Source organism: Leguminivora glycinivorella, chromosome 18 (assembly GCF_023078275.1).
Source record: "Leguminivora glycinivorella isolate SPB_JAAS2020 chromosome 18, LegGlyc_1.1, whole genome shotgun sequence".
NCBI classification, from domain to species: Eukaryota; Metazoa; Arthropoda; class Insecta; order Lepidoptera; family Tortricidae; genus Leguminivora; species Leguminivora glycinivorella.
This window is the reverse complement of record NC_062988.1, coordinates 3,409,675-3,429,311: the sequence shown is the minus strand read 5'-3', so window position 1 is coordinate 3,429,311 and position 19,637 is coordinate 3,409,675. Positions and strand designations below refer to the sequence as shown.

General features: G+C 36.8%; 2 protein-coding genes across 4 annotated transcripts in view; one reads left to right on the top strand and one right to left on the bottom strand.

The window, feature by feature from the left end:
• Positions 1 to 19,637, bottom strand: part of LOC125235870 (torso-like protein) — an 87,814-nt gene that overhangs the window by 45,354 nt on the left and 22,823 nt on the right. The window lies entirely within an intron of this gene.
• On the top strand, positions 4,043 to 5,988 carry LOC125235869. 2 transcript variants are annotated; one of them, XM_048142488.1, is made up of 3 exons: positions 4,043 to 4,382; positions 4,899 to 4,994; positions 5,728 to 5,988. In XM_048142488.1, exons 1-3 carry the CDS (start codon positions 4,064 to 4,066, stop codon positions 5,844 to 5,846), a joined length of 534 nt encoding a protein of 177 aa, XP_047998445.1. In that variant the 5' UTR covers positions 4,043 to 4,063; the 3' UTR covers positions 5,847 to 5,988. The 2 variants fall into 2 exon arrangements, with proteins under 2 accessions (XP_047998445.1, XP_047998444.1); XM_048142487.1 differs by having other exon boundaries at positions 4,043 to 4,994.

Genomic DNA, 19,637 nt, shown 5'->3' with positions numbered 1-19,637 from the left:
TGAAAGGCATACATATGGTGATTTTTGTGGTTTTAAAGGAACAGCATGCATTTACGTACGGAACAGTGACATTTGGTGCAGTGGAACTCCTGATGATGGTCAGAATGGAACTCCTCAAATCTGAACGGCACACTTATAGTGACTTTGGTATTTTTATAAGAACAGCATGCACTTACGTCCAGAACAGTGACATTTGGTGCAGTGGAACTGCTGATGATGGTCAGAACGGAACTCCTCAAATCTGAACGGCACACTTATAGTGACTTTGGTATTTTTATAAGAACAGCATGCACTTACGACCAGAACAGTGACATTTGGTGCAGTGGAACTGCTGATGAAGAGTGAGCCGCCCCTGGTTAGAGTTCCGTTCTGATAATCATTCTCATCTGTAAGTACTTCAGAATCATCCAAATTTCAAAATTGGTTCAGAAATGACGGAGATATCGAATAACAAACACTAAAAAATATACCTACAGACGAATTGATAACATAATCCAACATTTGAAAGTATTTATCACCAGAACCCCAAAGGAAGGCGGTTTTTTTTTTCTTAAAAATTATTCTGAAATCGAGTCTTAACTTAAGAAATGTCACTTTTGACTTTGTCATTAACATAATACGATCGATATCGTATTTAGAGCTAATATTGGACGAAGGATTCCTAAAATGTCGAATAGGGACTTGATCACTTTGAGATGCGCATTCCTTATTCTTGGAATACCTAGTATATTACTGCAGATGCCGATACGATAAGTACGGGGTTAAGCTCTTTTCATGGCTAGGCATGTATGTATAGTCTACAACACTCAGCCGGCAACCCCTTACTTCGCGGCGCTGTTCTAAGTACTTATTACGAGCAGATATCGATATCGTTTTTGCTAAAGCTAAGTCGATGTAACGCTATTGAACCTAAGCTAAGATATTACCATAAAAAAAAAACTATAAACAATTTCACGTTATTTATATTTTTACTGTCGTTAGAGTCCAAGGCCACCAAACCGGGTCAAGAACAAATGTCATCTTGAATAAATAAGACAGTTAACTGCTAATTTGTCGATTAACTGGTTTCTAAAATGCATTTACAAGTATTTTAGAGTTAGGTAATGATTTAATTGAATAAAACTGCAGTGTTTTCATAGCCGGGTGAATCGACTTGTTTTAAGAGGACTTGTTGCAAGAAAATACTTTTAGGTAGGTATGACTTGTTATTTTAAGATGATACGATAGGGGTCAATTCTCCATACAAACGCTCTCGACTGTTTCCTCCCTGGTTTTTGAAGATAGAGCAATGTTTTTTTCAACACAGATTGTTATTATTTTTATCTGTGTCGGTATATGATAGCCTTCGCAATTTCTAAACCTCTTACTTCTCCCTCTCAGTTCTTATTTTATTAAAACTTCCGGAAAAGCTTGCTGGTAGAAATTAGCCACCAAAAAATCGTATATGAGAAATAGCCAAGTCACTTTTTAAAAATAGATTTTAGGACTGACTGACTTTGAACTTATCGGCCACTTTAGATCTCACTTCTTTTTAAAGATAAATAGACATTTATTTGCGAAAATGCAGTGTTAACAATAGGTTTACAGAAGTTATAATATTTATTTATGTCGTTGAAGTCAACAACCAAAGCATAATATGTATCATAATTATGTATTATCATAAATTAAATATAACAAGATCATACCATCCCATACATTAAAATGCGACCGCCTACGAACGCGCTTATATACACTCCACCACACATAGATGGCGCCACAAAAAATGCCTTGTTGCCACTGATTATTTGTAGATTGGCATTGTGTCAATTCCGAGCCGTAAATCTATGACAAAAGTGACACTTAACGCCATCTACAAGTATAATCGAAAGCTACAAGACTTTTTTTTGTGGCGCCATCTATGTGTGGTGGAGTGTAAGCGCGGTCTTAGGCGGTCGCATTTTAATGTATGGGATGGTATGATCTTGTTATATTTAATTTACGGTATTATGTAATCTTTAACTGATATTGTTAATTTTTGCGGAAGAGCGGTTATCTCTTAATACAAGTATCTTGAATACTTACAAAGAGGAGCCAGCATGGATATGGAAATGTCATATTTAGTCTTTGATTTTTTTTTTAATATTGAACTTGGCTCTCATTTCACATTTATGTTTTTGATGGGATCATATTCACAACAAATAGCTTTTCACGAATACACAGCGAATCAATACGCATTTTTAAACCAGGAGGGAACGACTGAGAAGACCTTGCCATAAACTTTAAGAAGTCACGTTTAGTCGTGTTGGCAGCTGAATTCCAGCACATAATGGACGGCTTGTGCGAAACAAAGGCCATAGGTTGATAATGTTGGTATTTATGCTTATCGGAGTAAATGGGTTATTTGTGATGTAATGGGGGCAACCACCCACGAAGACCATTTCTACTATTTCTAGATCCGGGCGTAGAGAAAAGGGGAAGCTTAGAGTGTTTACTGTTTACCTTTACTAGGTGTATTTTTCTTACCTTAAGATTTCGCAGAATAAGCTGCTTTTTTTTTAAATTGAATATTACCCAAAATTTTCTGGGTAATATTGAGTCTTTTCTCTACTTATATTTAAATTCTGACATTTATCTGAATATGTACAACTTAAATCTAAAAATCTTTATTAAAATTTTGACCCAAACTTGCACCAATGAAATTAAAATTTCGTAATTTCTTGTCAAAATCAGCCATAATATGATTTCTTATCCGTACAACACACGTTTAGTAATCGCATCCTTCGGAACGAGAGTTCGAGAGTTCAAAAATACCGTTTTCAACTTATTTTTTCCGACGCAGCGACGCCGACGCAGGCCCGATCTGCACTATAACCTAACCACAAAATTAAAATTTTGAAAAAACCCCCGACCGCGACACAGTAGTCCGATTTTCATGAAACATGGCTAAGAACACTCCCGACTAACTCAGCTTTCAGACAAAAAAAAACTAAATCTAAATCGGTTCATCCGTTCGGAAGCTACGATGCCACAGACAGACACACACACACACACAGACAGACAGACAAACAGACAGACACGTCAAACTTATAACACCCCGTCGTTTTTGCGTCGGGGGTTAAAAAAAGAGATATATGACCTACACTAATTTCTCGACCTACAGCACGCCTTGAACGGCGCGGGCGCAGGAAATCCCTTGGCCTTGTGCCGCGTTTGCACATTTCGGCTGCGTCCGCGCAGAAACAATCGGGCCACAAACAATGTTCTCACTATGTGCCCGATTTGTTTAGGCAATAACGTCGTTAAGCATTCTTTGCGTTTGTTCAGAACAGAACACAGGTTTAATTTGTATTAAAACTTTTTGTATGTGAAACTTTAGAGTAAAAAGTCTATAACTTGTTTATGGTGGAAAAACAATAGAGGACAGAAGAAAATAAAATGGAGAAAAATATGTAGGCGGATCGAATGTATTTTTTACTTTTATTATAAAATAAATGATGCAGTGAAAGTTAAAGTTGAGTTTTTTATGTGGAAGCTACAGAAATTGTGGTGACCAACATAAAATGGTCCTTCGAGATATGGAGATGAATTAAGTGAAGAAGTCAGTTGTAGAAGATAATAGTGAGTTGTGAAAAATATAAGCTGTTTGCTGAACATAAAAGTTAAAAGAAGATTACGATTTACAAATTAAATTGATTTTCAAGATTTTCCTCATAAGTCGCTTTCAAAAATTTTGTCGAAATTACTAAAACCATCGATGATGTTAGCTGGACAAAACGTTATTTGAAAATTGTGCCAGCACTAGAAGGGCGCTATCGAACATCCTGTCCGAAGAAGTCGCCGTCCGTGCAGTGATTTGGAGTACGCGGTTCCAGTCAACGCTGCAGCAACGGGTTACGAGTATCCGAACGTACCCGCTCACGTTCAACTCTTCGGCCGGCAGAACTGTCAGTGTCAACGCTCCGTCGGTGTGTTTCAAAAGTTTTCGCGACGTTCAAAGGCGGGCGTAGTTTGTATTAATTTATCGTAATACGATTGTGTAGTTATGTTAGTGACTTATGTAAACATTTAGTGTAAATTGTACAATATGTCGTCTGAATTGAGTCAGTTGAAGGCCAATCGGGGCTACCATAAAGGCGCGATAACGCGCATCGGAACTTTCTGTATGTCAGAGGATTTTAAAACTGCTTCTATCGAATTGATTTTGCAGAAAAAAGAGAGGTTGATAAAATCTTTTAATGATTATGAGTTGTGCAATAGGGCCATCCTGGCGTTAGAGCCGGAGGATGACGAATCATATGAATCCTACGAGACCAAGCGGGATTTGTGTCTTGCACTAATCGAGACTCGTTTAAAACAAGTATCGCCGGCTGCACAGGCGACTCCATCCTCCGAGCTGGAAACAAGTAAGTTTAAAAAACTTCCCTGTATTAATATAAAAACCTTCGACGGTGTATCCATTATGGATTACCATCCATTTGTAAATATGTTCAGAGCTGTCATTCATAAGGATGCGAAGTTAAGCACTTGCGAAAAATTGTATTATTTGCGGTCCTTTCTAGCAGGGGAAGCCTTGGACTTGATAAAAAACTTGATGTTAAATGATGAAAATTATGAAGTAGCTCTAAAGCTCCTTGATGATAGGTACAATAACATACCTAAAATTGTAAATTTTCATGTAAATAGCATTCTTGACATGCCAGTTTTGACAAAGTGTACAGCTTCTGCCCTGCGGTCTGTAGTGTCAACTGTAAATATGCATCTTGCAGCTTTGAAAAACTTAAATGAGAAAGTTGAGTTCTGGGATACTATATTGGTTAATATTTTAGCTAAGAAGATTGATTCCTATACATACCGTGGATTTCATCTTGAACGTGATGTGAAAGAGGTTCCTAAATTGTGTGAATTCCTTACTTTCCTAGAAAAGAGAGCGATTGCCTTAGAAGCTACCAGTACGGAGGAGCCCAAGAAGACAGTAAAGTCTACTGTGAGTGCCGCGGCCACTATGGGAGTTTCTTGTAAGTATTGCCAGAATTCTCATAAAATATATGAATGTCCCAAGTTCAAGTTGCTTCCTTACCAGGAGCGATGCGAGATTGTTGAGGCCAATGAATTATGTAAGTTATGTCTCAATAGTCATCAGGGTAGATGTCTACTGAAGTTGAAATGTGCCACATGTCATGAATTGCACAATACATTATTACATTCTCCAAATACAGGAAAAGTAACTAATGTCTCCTTAGCTGATTAAGCCTCTCAGAAGGTGAGTGACAATTCCAATACTGATGATCATTGCTTGCCTACCCACTCATCTAAAACTGTGAGCTTTTCTGCTAGGCCGCAGAAGGCCAGTATATTGCTTCCATCCATAATTGTTAAACTAAAGAAAAAGGATGGCACTTTTGTTCATGCTAGGGCCTTGCTAGACTCATGCTCACAGGTGCATTTTGTTAGTGAGGAACTGATAAATGAGGTAGGTGTTTCGGCATACAGATCTGATGAGGTAGTAACTGGTGTGTGTGATAAGGATAATGAAATTGCAAAGATGGCGGATTTAGTTGTTTATTCGACTGTAGGTGATTTTAAGGTTGAAGTGTCATGCTGTGTAACAAAAGGGTTACTCGTGCCCTTCCACAGCAGTCATTTGATACTTCTCAATTTAATATGCCATCTTATGCCGAATTGGCTGATGAGAAGTTTAATGAATCGAGTGAGAATTCGTTATTATTAGGGGCCGATGTCTTTTTCCAGGCGTTCCAGTATGTCTGCAGGCAGCTGACACCTGTGGGTCCTTACTTGGTGAAGACGAGATTCGGTCATATTGTAGGCGGGAGGCTGCCCTTCCCTGCTGGCAAGAAGTCTATAAGTAACTTTTGTGTTGCTTCCAAAGGTAAGGCATTTACTTGTAATAATGTTGTAGAAGATGATTTACAAGCTCCCTTTCCTTGTTTTAAAACTGAAGTTTCCTCCCTGTCAAGGAATTGTGAGGCTTCCGAAGATATTGCAGATATAATGTCGAAATTTTGGGATTGTGAGAAGGTACCTAATATTATTAAAGAGACTGGTACTGAGGCCGAGCAGGCTGAACAGATTTTTCAGGAGTCTGTTAAGTTGGAAAATTACAAGTTTACTGTAGCCTTGCCGGTGAAGGTTGATATGGATAAATTTGGAGTTAGGCGATTCTTTTAGTAGCGCTTTGCAACGACTTTACAATTTAGAAAAGCGGTTTGCGCGAGATGTTGATTTGAGTCAAAAGTATAAAAAATTTATACATGATTATATACATCAAGGTCATGCCAAATATTTTGACATGTCTAATTATGACCTTAATGCGGGAAATGTCATGTTTTTGCCCCACCACCCTGTAATTAGTGCCAGTAAAACAACACCTGTTCGGGCTGTCTTTGATGCTGGTGCTGTCACAAAGAATGGTATATGTTTGAATGATATTTTAATAAATGGTCCCGTGGTTCAAAAGGATCTCTTTGAAATTCTGATTTTATTCAGAACTTTCAAATATGTATTATTGTGTGATATAAAGGCTATGTATCGGCAAATCTTGATTGAGGATAAATATCGTTGTTTGCAAAATATTCTGTGGCGTGATTCTCCTGACGAGTCAGTCAAATGTGTGCAGTTGCAGACAGTAACCTATGGGTTAAAAAATTCTGCCTTTTTGGCATGTAGGTGTTTGTTAGAGCTAGCTCAAAGATACGAGGGCCAATATCCTTTGGCTTCGTTTGTGTTGAAGCATACTTGCTATGTGGATGACATTCAGTGTGGTTCAAATGATTTTGATGAGCTTTGTCAGATGAAAAAGGAGTTGATTGATATCATGAGGTTGGGTAGTTTGTCTCTCCACAAATGGTGCTCTAATAATAGGGAAATATTGAGCGACATTCCAGTCGAGCTGCAGCAGCTCGACAGTAGGAGCTTTGACAAAAATAATGAATATGTCAAAACTCTTGGACTGACATATGATGTTATTACTGATACTCTTCACATGCAGTGCCCTGTTAAGGAGGTTCAAGAAAAGTATACGAAACGTCAAATGCTTAGTTTCATAAGCAAATTTTTTGATCCGTTAGGATTGTGTGGCCCTGTGTTAGTGCAGGCAAAGATTTTGATGCAGCAGGTTTGGTTCGAATCGTTAAAATGGGATGATTTTCTACCTCAGGATCTAAATAAAAAATGGGTTGACTTTGCCTATAGTTTAGTTCAGATGTCTGATATTTCTATTGGCAGGAATATCAATGTTCACGGAGCGAAATCGTTGGAGTTAGTGGGATTTTCGGATGCTTCCAATGCTGCTCATGGATGTTGTTTGTACTTACGTGTAATTGATACTGATGAAAGGGTTTCGGTGAACCTTTTATGTTCAAAGTCCCGAATCAATCCTAAGGATAAATTACAATTAACTGTCCCAAAATTGGAACTGAATGGCGCGCTCTTACTTGCGATTCTAGCTCGGAAGGTGTATTCCGCTCTGTCTTTGAAATACTCGGTAAATGTGCATCTTTACAGTGATTCTATGATTTTGTTGGCATGGTTAAAAACACTTCCAGTAAAGCTTAACGTGTATGTAGGTAACAGAGTTGACAAGATTCAAAAGTTATCCTCCGGCTTTGAATGGCATTATGTAAATACTCAGGACAATGCCGCGGATATGTTATCTCGTGGTGTAGAGCCCCAAATATTGGAAAAATGTAGCTTATGGTGGCATGGGCCTAAGTTTTTGTCTGACCCTACTTTCCATCACAAGACTGTAGAAGATGATGTTTTCAAATCTTCTGACATGCCAGAGTTAAGGCCTACAACTAAATGTTGTAGTACGTGTGTTGATGTAAGCTCGAATTCTATTGATGATCTGATACAGAAACATTCAAGTATTAACAAATTAACAAGGATTGTAGCATATCTTCTTAGATTTGTATTTAATTGTAAAAAGGTAAATACTAACAAATGTCAGGGATTTTTATCTCCTCGAGAACTAGATTGTGCTTTGCATATAATAATTAAATGTGAACAAAGAAAGTTTTTCAGTAATGATATTGATAACTTAAATAACAACTTGCCATTGAGATCTAGCTTGAATAGTTTGCATCCCTTTCTTGATTCTGAAGGGTTATTACGTGTAGGCGGTAGATTAGAAAATTCAGGATTATCCTATGACCAAAAACATCCGATTGTATTGCCGAAAGGTTCTCATGTAACTAAGATTATTATTCATAATGAGCACTTAAGATTGAAACATGCTAGTACCACTTTGTTGTTGAGTACCCTTAATGAAAAATATTGGATTATGAATGCAAATAGGGAACTCAAATCCGTTCTGTATAAATGTATAAAATGCTTTAGAATTAAGGCAAAAAATGCTTCTCAATTAATGGGCTCTCTGCCTCTTGATCGTGTTAATATGACTCGTCCATTTCAAATTGTGGGCACTGATTACGCCGGTCCTTTTTATGTGAAGCAAACTAGAATTAGGAAACCGGTAATAACTAAGGCTTATGTTGTGATTTTTGTATGTTTCGCTACAAAGGCCATTCACATAGAATTGGCATCTGATATGACAACTGATACTTTTTTAGGGTGTCTTAAAAGATTTATTTCTCGTAGAAATAAGCCTACTAAGATATATTGTGACAATGCGGCCTATTATAAAGGTGCAGAAAATGTGCTGAAGGAATTGTATGATCTGAATAATTCTGCTAATCACCAATCAGCTGTGATTGATTTTGCTAGTTGCGAAAGAATATCCTTTCATTTTATTCCTTCCTACTCCCCAGTCTTCGCCGGGTTATGGGAAGCTGGGATAAAAAGCGTAAAATATCACATGAAACGTGTGATTGGTAATACGGTGTTCACCTATGAGCAAATGTACACCATTTTGGTTCAAGTTGAAGCTATTTTAAACTCTAGGCCATTGACTCCAATGTCTAGAGATCCCAATGATATGACCTATTTAACTCCTGGACATTTCCTCACGGGTAATTCACTGACATCTTACCCAGAACCGGATATTACCGATGTAAATATAGGTAGGTTGAGCTTTTGGAAACAATGTGTTCAATTGCAACAACATTTTTGGCAGCAGTGGCATAAACAATACTTGGTTATGCTGCAGAGTAGACCAAAATGGAGAAATGAGTCTCCTAACTTAGAAATAGGATCTTTAGTTTTGTTGAGGGAAGATAATATCTCTCCGTTGTGTTGGCCAGTAGGTCGGATTGTGGATGTTCAACCCGGTAAGGATGGTAAGGTCCGAGCCTTGCATGTAAAAAATACAAAGGGTTTTATTGTAAAAACGAGTGTCACTAAAGTATGTCCCTTACCGATTGACTATAGTTAAGTAGATAAGTGTTTTGTTTAATTTATGTTAATTGACACAATTAGCTTTCAACTTTAGTTCGTTTTTAACGTTGTACATATTTGTTATTGCTTGGCCTGGCCCCCAATATGTTCAGAACAGAACACAGGTTTAATTTGTATTAAAACTTTTTGTATGTGAAACTTTAGAGTAAAAAGTCTATAACTTGTTTATGGTGGAAAAACAATAGAGGACAGAAGAAAATAAAATGGAGAAAAATATGTAGGCGGATCGAATGTATTTTTTACTTTTATTATAAAATAAATGATGCAGTGAAAGTTAAAGTTGAGTTTTTTATGTGGAAGCTACAGAAATTGTGGTGACCAACAGCGTTGCTACAACTGTTTGTCATTTTTGAGCCACTCTGAGACTCGGAAATCGCATGAAGTGGCTGTAATCTAAATATATAAAAGAAGAAGCTGACTGACTGACTGACTGACTGACTGACTGACTGACTGACTGACTGACTGACTGACTGACTGACTGACTGACATATCAACGCACAGCCGAAACCGCTGGTCCTAGAGATTTCAAATTTGGCACGTAGGTTTCTTATATAGTGTAGAGGAGCACTAAGAAAGGATTTCCCAAAATTCACCTCCTAAGGGGGTCAAATGGGGGTTCAAAGTTTGTATGGGGAAACAAGATTAGTTTGACTATTTTATTCGAAACTTCACAGGAAGATTCCTTACGACATATGACTGAATACGTGTTTCAGGTTTTTTGAAAATTTAACCCCTAAAAGGGTGAAAAGGGGGTGATAAAGTAAAAAAATCAATATGGGTATCGTTTTTATAGTTTATCGGGTCGCTGATCACGATAAATACAACGTTTTTAAAATCTAACGAGGCGGAAGTGAAATACCTTCTCCCCTGTTGTGGTGCAATGGGGTTTAAATATCAAAAAAATATATAAATAAAAGAAGATATTGACTGACTGACTGACATATCAACGCACAGCCGAAACCGCTGGTCCTAGAGATGTCGAATTTGGCACGTAGGTTCCTTATATAGTGTAGAGGAGCACTAAGAAAGGATTTTTCAAAATTCGTCTCCTAAGGGGGTTAAATGGGGGTTCAAAGTTTGTATGGGGAAACAATGTTAGTTTCACTGTTTTATTCGAAACTTCACAAGAGGGATCCTAAAAACATATGACTAAAGACGTGTTTCAGGTTTTTTGAAATCTAACCCCTGAAAGGGTGAAAAGGGGGTGATAAAGTCCAAAAACTAATATGGGTATCGTTTTTACGGTTTATTGGGTCGCTGATCACGATAAATACAACGTTTTTAAAATCTAACGAAGCGGAAGTGAAATACCTTCTCCCCTGTTGTAGTGCAATGGGGTTTAAATATCAAAAAATATATAAAAGAAGAAACTGACTGCCTGACTAACTGACATAATATATCAACACACAGCCGAAACATAGGTTCCTTATATGGCGTAGAGAAGCACTAAGAAAGGATTTTTCAAAATTCTCCTCTTAAAAGGGTGAAATGGGGGTTCAAAGTTTGTATGGGGAAACAAGATTAGTTTGACTATTTTATTCGAAACTTCATAGGAGGATTCCTAAAGACATATGACTAAATACATTTTTCAGGTTTTTTGAAAATTTTACCCCTAAAGGGGTGAAAAGGGGGTAAAGTTAAAAACACAATATGGGTATCGTTTTTATGGTTTATCGGGTCGCTGAACACGATAAATAGGTACAACGATTTTAAAATCTAATGAGGTGGAAAAGAAATTTTCTCCCCTGTTGTTGTGCAATGGGGTTAAAATATCCAAAATAGCCATTAGTTGCATATATGTATATTATGTATATATCTTTATAATTATTAAGTTGACTTAGTTTAATTTAGATTAGTTTTTAATTTAATTGTATTTTATTTGTCTTAAGTTAACTACTAATATGTACTTTTTATGTTAATTTTGTTAATAAGTTATAGAATAAAATAAAATATGGTACTTACTTAAATAAAATATAACATAATCCAAAATAGCCATAAGTATAGGTTTAGTTTTTATCTTTACTTCTGGTTCAAGATTTTTCAAATTGACACGGAAGTTCCTTAGAGGACCACTAAGAAAGGATTTTTCAAAGTTCACCTCCTAGCATGATAATTTGACAGGGACAGGGACAGGGACAGGTACAGGGACAGGAACGGGTTAGGGTTAGGGTTAGGGTTAGGGTTAGGGATAGGGATAGGGATTGGGATTGGGATTGGGATTGGGATTGGGATAGGGATAGGGATAGGGATAGGGATTGGGATTGGGATTGGGATAGGGATAGGGATAGGGATAGGGATAGGGATAGGGATAGGGATAGGGATAGGGATAGGGATTGGGATTGGGATTGGGATAGGGATAGGGATAGGGATAGGGATAGGGATAGGGATTGGGATTGGGATTGGGATTGGGATTGGGATTGGGATTGGGATTGGGATAGGGATAGGCCAGCCTGCGTATGGTTGGGTGGGGCAAACAGGAAATAGCAAGGCGACGAACAGGTCTGGTACCGACTACAAAAATAATTGATTTTTTTATAATTTGGATGTTTAGATTATTGCAATCCGATAAGAAATCTGAATTCGAAGGTTTATTATTTTTGGCTTTTTAGTTTCTCCGTGTTTTGTAACACGCTTTTTTTGAAGGCGGTTTTATTTTTTATATGTTTACGTTTGCAATAAGTACCTATAAGCAAAATGGAAAAAATTGTAAGCGATAATGCAAGGAAGTACTTTTTACCCTACCGACCATAGCGTCGAGATACTGGTTATGTGGGTTGTATGAAGTTTCCCCAGTATAAATATTTATATAGGTAAAATACAAACATATTCGTACCTACTACCTACGCTGTGGTCGCTGTGTAACAATTCTACAATAATTGCAAGAATTTCTTTTAAAACAATAGTAATATGTGTAAGGTACAGTCAGCCAAAAAAGTGGTTTACCACTTTTCGATCAATAGAGTCGAAAAGTGGTAAACCACTTTCTTGGCTGACCGTACAGCAAATAGATCAGTTACAATGGCCCCCCAGTCGAGAATTGCCCCGCTTACCTACAAAGAAACCTACGGATCCAAATGAAAATCTTATTTTTTGTAAACGTTTCAATAAGAATACTTTTATTACGCGGGCGAAGCCGCGGGTAAAAGCTAGTAGAAACATAAGCAATATTGTCCATTCCAGGTCTAGCAAGGACAAATGTTGACGAGGCATCGGCCTAGCCAAATGACAATCGTTGACGCTACTGACGCTAGACGTCGATCGAAACGCAGTTTGACTCTGTCGCGCGACTCGTCGCACCAATACGGAAGAGTAATAGAGATAGACAGCTACGAAAACGATATGATCGTGAGCATTTGTGCCTTTGGCTATATACCATGGAGACTCTGGAGATGTTTTCACTCCTTAGCTGATACCTTTATCAGCGTGGTGAGGCGTTCAAATAGCTAATGATTTTTTGCAAATGCACGTTCAAATTGTGTTTTCTTTTAAATTTCCGATAGGAAATTCTTGCACAATAGTGATACCTAGCTGAGTAGGTGCTATCACATCCTATTGACATCCTAAATGGTCATGTACCTAACAGTGGCGGCTGGTGAAAATGTCTGCCAGGCAACACTGATCAAAAAGAAACCTACTTTAACATTAGGTACTTTACTACTAATCAATTTTGGGCAAGCCCGTGGGAATCGGCTTGTAATATGGACCAGCCGCTGCTGGTACCTAATCATAACTAGATATTAAATTCGATAAAAAAAAAATCTTCTCAAATATAGCAGTCAACTTGAACCCATTTCGCACTAGAGCGAAATAGTTTAACATTGCGAAATGATACCATATGACACAACTTTGCCAAGCACAAGTGTGAAACGAGTATGGTAAGGTATGTGTTGTGTACAATACAAATAAAATGGCGAATGTAAGAATGTTATAAATAGCCCCAATGAAACATTTTGCAACGTGATAGTGAAAGGACACGCTGTAATCTATATTTTGCTGGTGTGGCTTAATTTTAGTTTAAAAGCGGTTTATAAAATAGAGAGTAGGATCTAGAGTATGTGATTCAATTTACATAATAATGGGTATTAAGGCTAAAGTCCAATGTTTTTTTTAATATTTTTTACTGCAGTCATGCAGAAATTCAAAGGAAGAAGTCATATATAGCTAATAGTTATTTGTTTTACAAGGGGGCAAAGTTGTTGTTTAACCGCACCGATACCCGAGCAAGCGAAAGATTCCAATATTGAACCGCGAGCGTAGCGAGTCTTGAGCGTCGCGAGGGTCTCAAGGCACGAAGGTTAAACAAACTTTGCCAGTGAAACACAATTTTTTCACCACACCAACACGAGCAAAATAGAAGAAGAAGAAAGAAAGAAAAAGACATTTATTCAGTACAGCACACATACACAGGACAAAATGGTGAAATTAAAAAAGAAAGAAACAGATAGTAAAAACAAATACACAAAAACATTCGAAGAAAAATTATATACACACAAAACAGAAAATTACACTTGTGTGTCCAGCAATGTGTGCAGTAGGGAAAAGGCTTTGACTCAGCATGTTGTTGCAAGACGCCGGCGAGGCGAATCGCAACGCTGTTATTCTGCCAAGGCCTGAGGGAGTGACTATTTTAATTAAATAAAGTAAACTAAACTAAAATACTAACCATAAAACAAGAAACTAAATCAAATCCATCAATCTATTCAATACTTATGATTGAAAATCATTATTTATAGGTAAATTCTACCAGCCAGCTTAAGACATCAAGTTTAAATTTGTATGAAATTACTTTGCACTCTTGTGGATAAAATGCAATTTTGCTATCTGTTTTCGAATAGCAAAGTAAGCCTTTACTAGTTGGTGTGGTGAAAATTAAATTACATAATGATTTTGGTTAGGTAATTTAACGACCTACTATCCTAGTCGGTAAAGAGATACCTACTCCTAGTAAACCAAGCACATGATAGCCGCGAGAGTATGTCGCCGCGAGATAGATCACACGTCTTCTTCTAACTGTATTAATGACATAAGGACGGGTAGTCTATCTCCCGGCGACATACTCTCGCGGCATTCATGTGCTAACCCTGCAGGTCTCGGGTTTTATTCCTGCTCCACTCTATCAGGGTATAGAGCGAAATAGAGTTTTTCATTCATGGTACTTGTGAGAGCAATTTATTTTCCCCTCACTAGCTCGGAAACACGTGTTTTATCCTTTAATTCCAGCGGGTAAAAACGCATTTTATCCACTAGTGGGTAAAGTAATTTGAGCTTTTTTTTATACTACGTCGGTGACAAACAAGCATACGGCCCGCCTGATGTAAAGCGGTCACCGTAACCTACGGACGCGTGCAACTCAAACAGTGTCACATGCGCGTTGCCACCCGATTAGAAACTTGTATATTCCCTTTTGCTGTGTTAAGTACACAGCAACCTTGAATATAGTCAAATTAACTGCTTTAAAATTGACAAAAGTAGGTGAATTTAGTAATGAAGCTGATTTACCACCTGTAGAACTACTGGAAGCAGTGATAAACGCATTTTTTGTGTTGTAGTTTCCTCGCTGTAGTGAGGAGAAAAGTTTTGTGTTACACTCGGGTGCAAATGTATTTTACTTCTCGTGTATTGAACAACTCGCTAAGTTCAGGATTCTATTTCGAACCACTCGCTTCGCTCGTGATTCAACTATAGAATCCTTTCACTTGCTCGTTTTTAATTCCACACTCGGCGTTAAAATACAACTTTGCCCCCTTGTATAACAAATAACTATTTGTGATTATCACTATATTTATTTATTTTCTTATTGAAAAAACACACAGGATATTACAACAAGGACAATTATAAGTTTGCCTACTTTATTTTGCGGTCGGTAGGTAATAACAAAAAATAAAACCGCCTTCAAAAATAAGCGCGTTACAAAACACGGAGAAACTAAAGAGCAAAAAATAATAAACCTTTGAATTCAGATTTCTTATCGGATTGCAATAATCTAAACATCCAAATTATAAACAAATCAATTACTTTTGTAGTCGGTACCAGACCTGTTCATCGCCTTGCTATTCCTGTTTGCACCACCCAACCATACGCAGGCTGGCACCGACTCCAAAAATAATTGATTTGTTTATAATTTGGATGTTTAGATTATTGCAATCCGATAAGAAATCTGAATTCAAAGGTTTATTATTTTTTGCTTTTTAGTTTCTCCGTGTTTTGTAACGCGCTTATTTTTGAAGGCGGTTTTATTTTTTGTTAAAAAGTTTATTTATTTGTTGATTTTTAGTGGTTCCTATTGATATTCTATGTATCAGTCCGAATATATGTACAGTAGTGAAAGAATTATCCTTTAACTCCTAACCATTGAGGAGTTGACCTTCCATCATCAGCTCAGCCACATAAAGTTATCACCACCAGGCGTAAATACTGGTGTACCTTTGAAAAATACACTAAAAACATTACATGTGCCTATAACATTTGAGGAGTTCCCTCGATTTCTCCAAGATCCCATCATCAGACCCCGACTTGGTGCCAATGGGACCATTTCGGGGTTATACCTGATCGAATGAAAAAAAAATTTTGAAAATCGGTCCATGATTCTCGGAGATATCGAATAACATACATACAAAAAAAAAAAAAAAAAAAAAAAACATTCAGTCGAATTGAGAACCTCCTCCTTTTTTGAAGTCGGTTAAAAAGGAGACACTAACATTTTTCAATAATTTTAGAACCTAACTTTGAGTTATGCGCGCCGACCTAGTCTTGACAATTGACATATGACACATTCTAGAACCTTTGGAAACTTAAACAATAGAACATAAAATTCTGAGCTTTACATGTACCGTTAAGTTCAAGGGAACATTCAGACGTTTCTACTTATGTGGATTTCTCTGACACAAGATACCTATTTTATTATTAAAATTTAAAAAAATATATATTTGTTTACATAAACATATTTACAAAATTATATAAGAAACTAAGATTAAGCTTAAAAGCTAGAGCTAATATCTAAAATAGACCCTTGAGCTTGCCCTTGAGGTACCTATTATTTTTATTATTTAGGTAAATAATACCAAATTGGACAAACAAGTTTGTCAAAATGCGCAAAATTCAAATATTCCATACCAATATTTCCTCGCTCGTACTGACGAAATGGTTGACAGAAATAATAGAATTTCAGAATATAAATTTTATTGCTTTTAATTGTAGATCTACTAACGACTTTTTTTTACTTTTGAATGTCATAGAGTCCGCTATTATATTAGATGGGTCATAAGACGCCATTGCATATCATTAAAATTCATAATTGTCATTTAATTTAATTTTGTTTTTTTTTAATATATTCATAGTATTGATAATGATAGTACACTAAAACATAATAAATAATAAACTAAAACTAACTTAAATTATAAATATTTCAAAAGTATAAACTAAAAAAAAAAAAATTAGTAAGTACATCGACATATATCCTGTCCACCCAAGCCCCTATCGTAATTATCGTATTTCGCTAATATTTGACGTATCTTAACATAATCTTGCGTTGTATTGTATGAATATGACCGGATCCGGACCGAGGAGCCACCCTGTATAATATATGACACATGCCGTTTCCATACTTCATTGTCCCGCAAATCGCAATGCAACATTGCCAAACCGCTCCTTATAGTTGGGGCGTTTTCCTTGACCGAATGCATCGAAATCACAAAAGGTTTGAAAGTTATACGTTGAGAAATTACATATGCTCGTAATTTGGCATAATCGAGTGATTATTATGCTAATATGCATGTGTAACTTACAGGCAAAAAGTCTAATACGGTAATTTTACAGAATGCCGATCTAATCTCAATTCCTGGGCTATTGGGGGTTCTGTACCCAAAAGGTAAAACGTCACCATATTACTAAGACTCCGCTGTCCGTCTGTCACCAGGCTGTAGTCCGGTAGAATAGAATAGTTTAATACGTATGTTGATGTAAGTATTATATTCTGGTAATAAATATTTATTAATACATACATGATATACACTGTACTATTCTCTAGCACGAAGCGACAACCTTCAAGTGGAGTCAAGGGATCAAGATCGTTCTGCCAACATGCCAACATAGTTGTGTTTCATCTCTTCTTTGATCACGTTTCCTCGATATACAGGTATAAAAATATAAATATTGTCGCAAAAAAAACAATGCACAATGGTTTACAGAAAACTCAATATACCTTAGCGTTTCCAAACAACATTGGTGATACCCTTCGGGATACTCCTAATTTGTTGTGTTTCAATTGTTTTAAGGTTTACATATTTACTATTTCAGCAAGTACAACAGTATTAAAAAGTGATTAAGTAATACAAATTGTAAAAGGTAAAAATAATGACAGAACCCTAGTACGCTCGCACTTCTAGTTTGGGCCGCCGGATGGCGCAACCGCGGCGCCGCACACGGATCGTGGGTAAATGTTATTATTTGCCTACTTTAATGAAGAAAAGCGGCTAAGTACGCTTGTTAGTGCTTACAGGGTTCTGTAACATAATCGAAGATAAAGATTAATTGAATCAATAACAAACATTTTTTTGAGTCATGTCATGCCATAAAATTCTATTCTATTCTATTCTATTCCATGTGTTCTCCTATCGCTTGAATGCCATGTGTTCACCTTAGAAATTTACAGAAAATAAATCGAATGGAAAACAAATTGTAGATAAGAAACTTAATGACCGGTCAGGCTCAGTCGGTAGTGACCCTGCATGCTGAGCCGCGGTCCTGGGTTCGAATCCCGGTAAGGGCATATATTTGTGTGATGAGCACAGATATTTGTTCCTGAGTCATGGATGTTTTCTATGTATATAAGTATGTATTTATCTATTTAAGTATGTATATCGTCGCTTAACACCCATAGTACAAGCTTTGCTTAGTTTGGGGCTAAGTTGATCTGTGTAAGGTGTCCCCAATATTTATTTATTTATTATTTATTAATGTCGTTCAAGTTCCTGTATCATTTGCATAGTTTGTTATGTATGTTTTAGTTGTGCACAAACATACAAATTTAAACCTTTTGTCGAGTAATCAACCACTATAATCAGCCCCATTGTCGTTCAAATTACCATGAAACCATTACGCAAGTATTTCTCACCTTGAGATGGCAATTGTATTGACCACGTATTGACTATATCACTCGATCGTTGAATGTATTACCTGAAAACAAAAATACATAATTGAGTACCATTTACTTAAATGTATGTTACCTTACTTAATTTTTCAACACCAACGACCCTTATAAAATATTTTTTGTCGTCATTCTTCATATTTTTTCTCGACTTTACGCGTAGCTCGATCATTGGCGCTGTATCTTAACAAACACATAAACATAACATACGTACATTATATTTCTTTACACAGCTGCTGGAAACTTGAAGTCTGCACAAGTTAAATACTACCTAGTATGTTTTTAAAATCGTTTTTAACATACTCCATCTATACATGAATTGTTGCACTTGAAGCAACGCTTCGATATTGTATTGTCAACCATTGCTATGTAACTCAATTACTATACATAGCACATTTGTCAAAGCGAACCCCAGGTTCTTATGAGCCGAGGCAAATGACAGGGTGCCCCAAGGTAGAAAAAAGAAGTACCCTAGAGGGCCCAGATTTTTGGACGCAACACAAAGTTCGCTAATATCGAAGCTGACTTTTCAATAATAAGGAAACTAGTAGAGAACCCTAATGCACTCCGGTGGCCTGATATCGGCATGCACCATGAAGCTAAACTAGCGCAAGTTTATTGTCTGGGAACCGACGGTACAATGAAGATGTGTGTGACAACGATCGTCAGCTCCAACAAGGTAGCGGTTCCGACATATGCTTCGCGAGAAAATGAAGGACATTCAACAAGATAGATACTTCGCTCAAAAATCAAGAGTAATACAAAGTTGCTTTAAATTCCGTCAAAATTGTAAAGATTAGATTTGATATTATACCGAATACAGATGCGAATCTTAACACTCCTCTAGGTATTAGTAAAAAATTACAATACTTTAGCAATTTATACAACCGTGAAATCTCTCAGAAAAAAGTAATATATAAGGAACTTCTTGCAAGTAAATAGTTATTACAACTGCACTGTAGGAGGTCCAGTCTGATGTTCGATTACGCGTAGCTGATACAGATTATTGTTTAGAGGACAGGGTCAACCCTAAAAGAGTTCATGATAAATCGGTCGGGTGGATTTACTCTGTAGAATGAAAGGTTATCACTTTCGACATTTTTTTTAAATTATAAACTGGTCAGTGATTGACCATTGGATC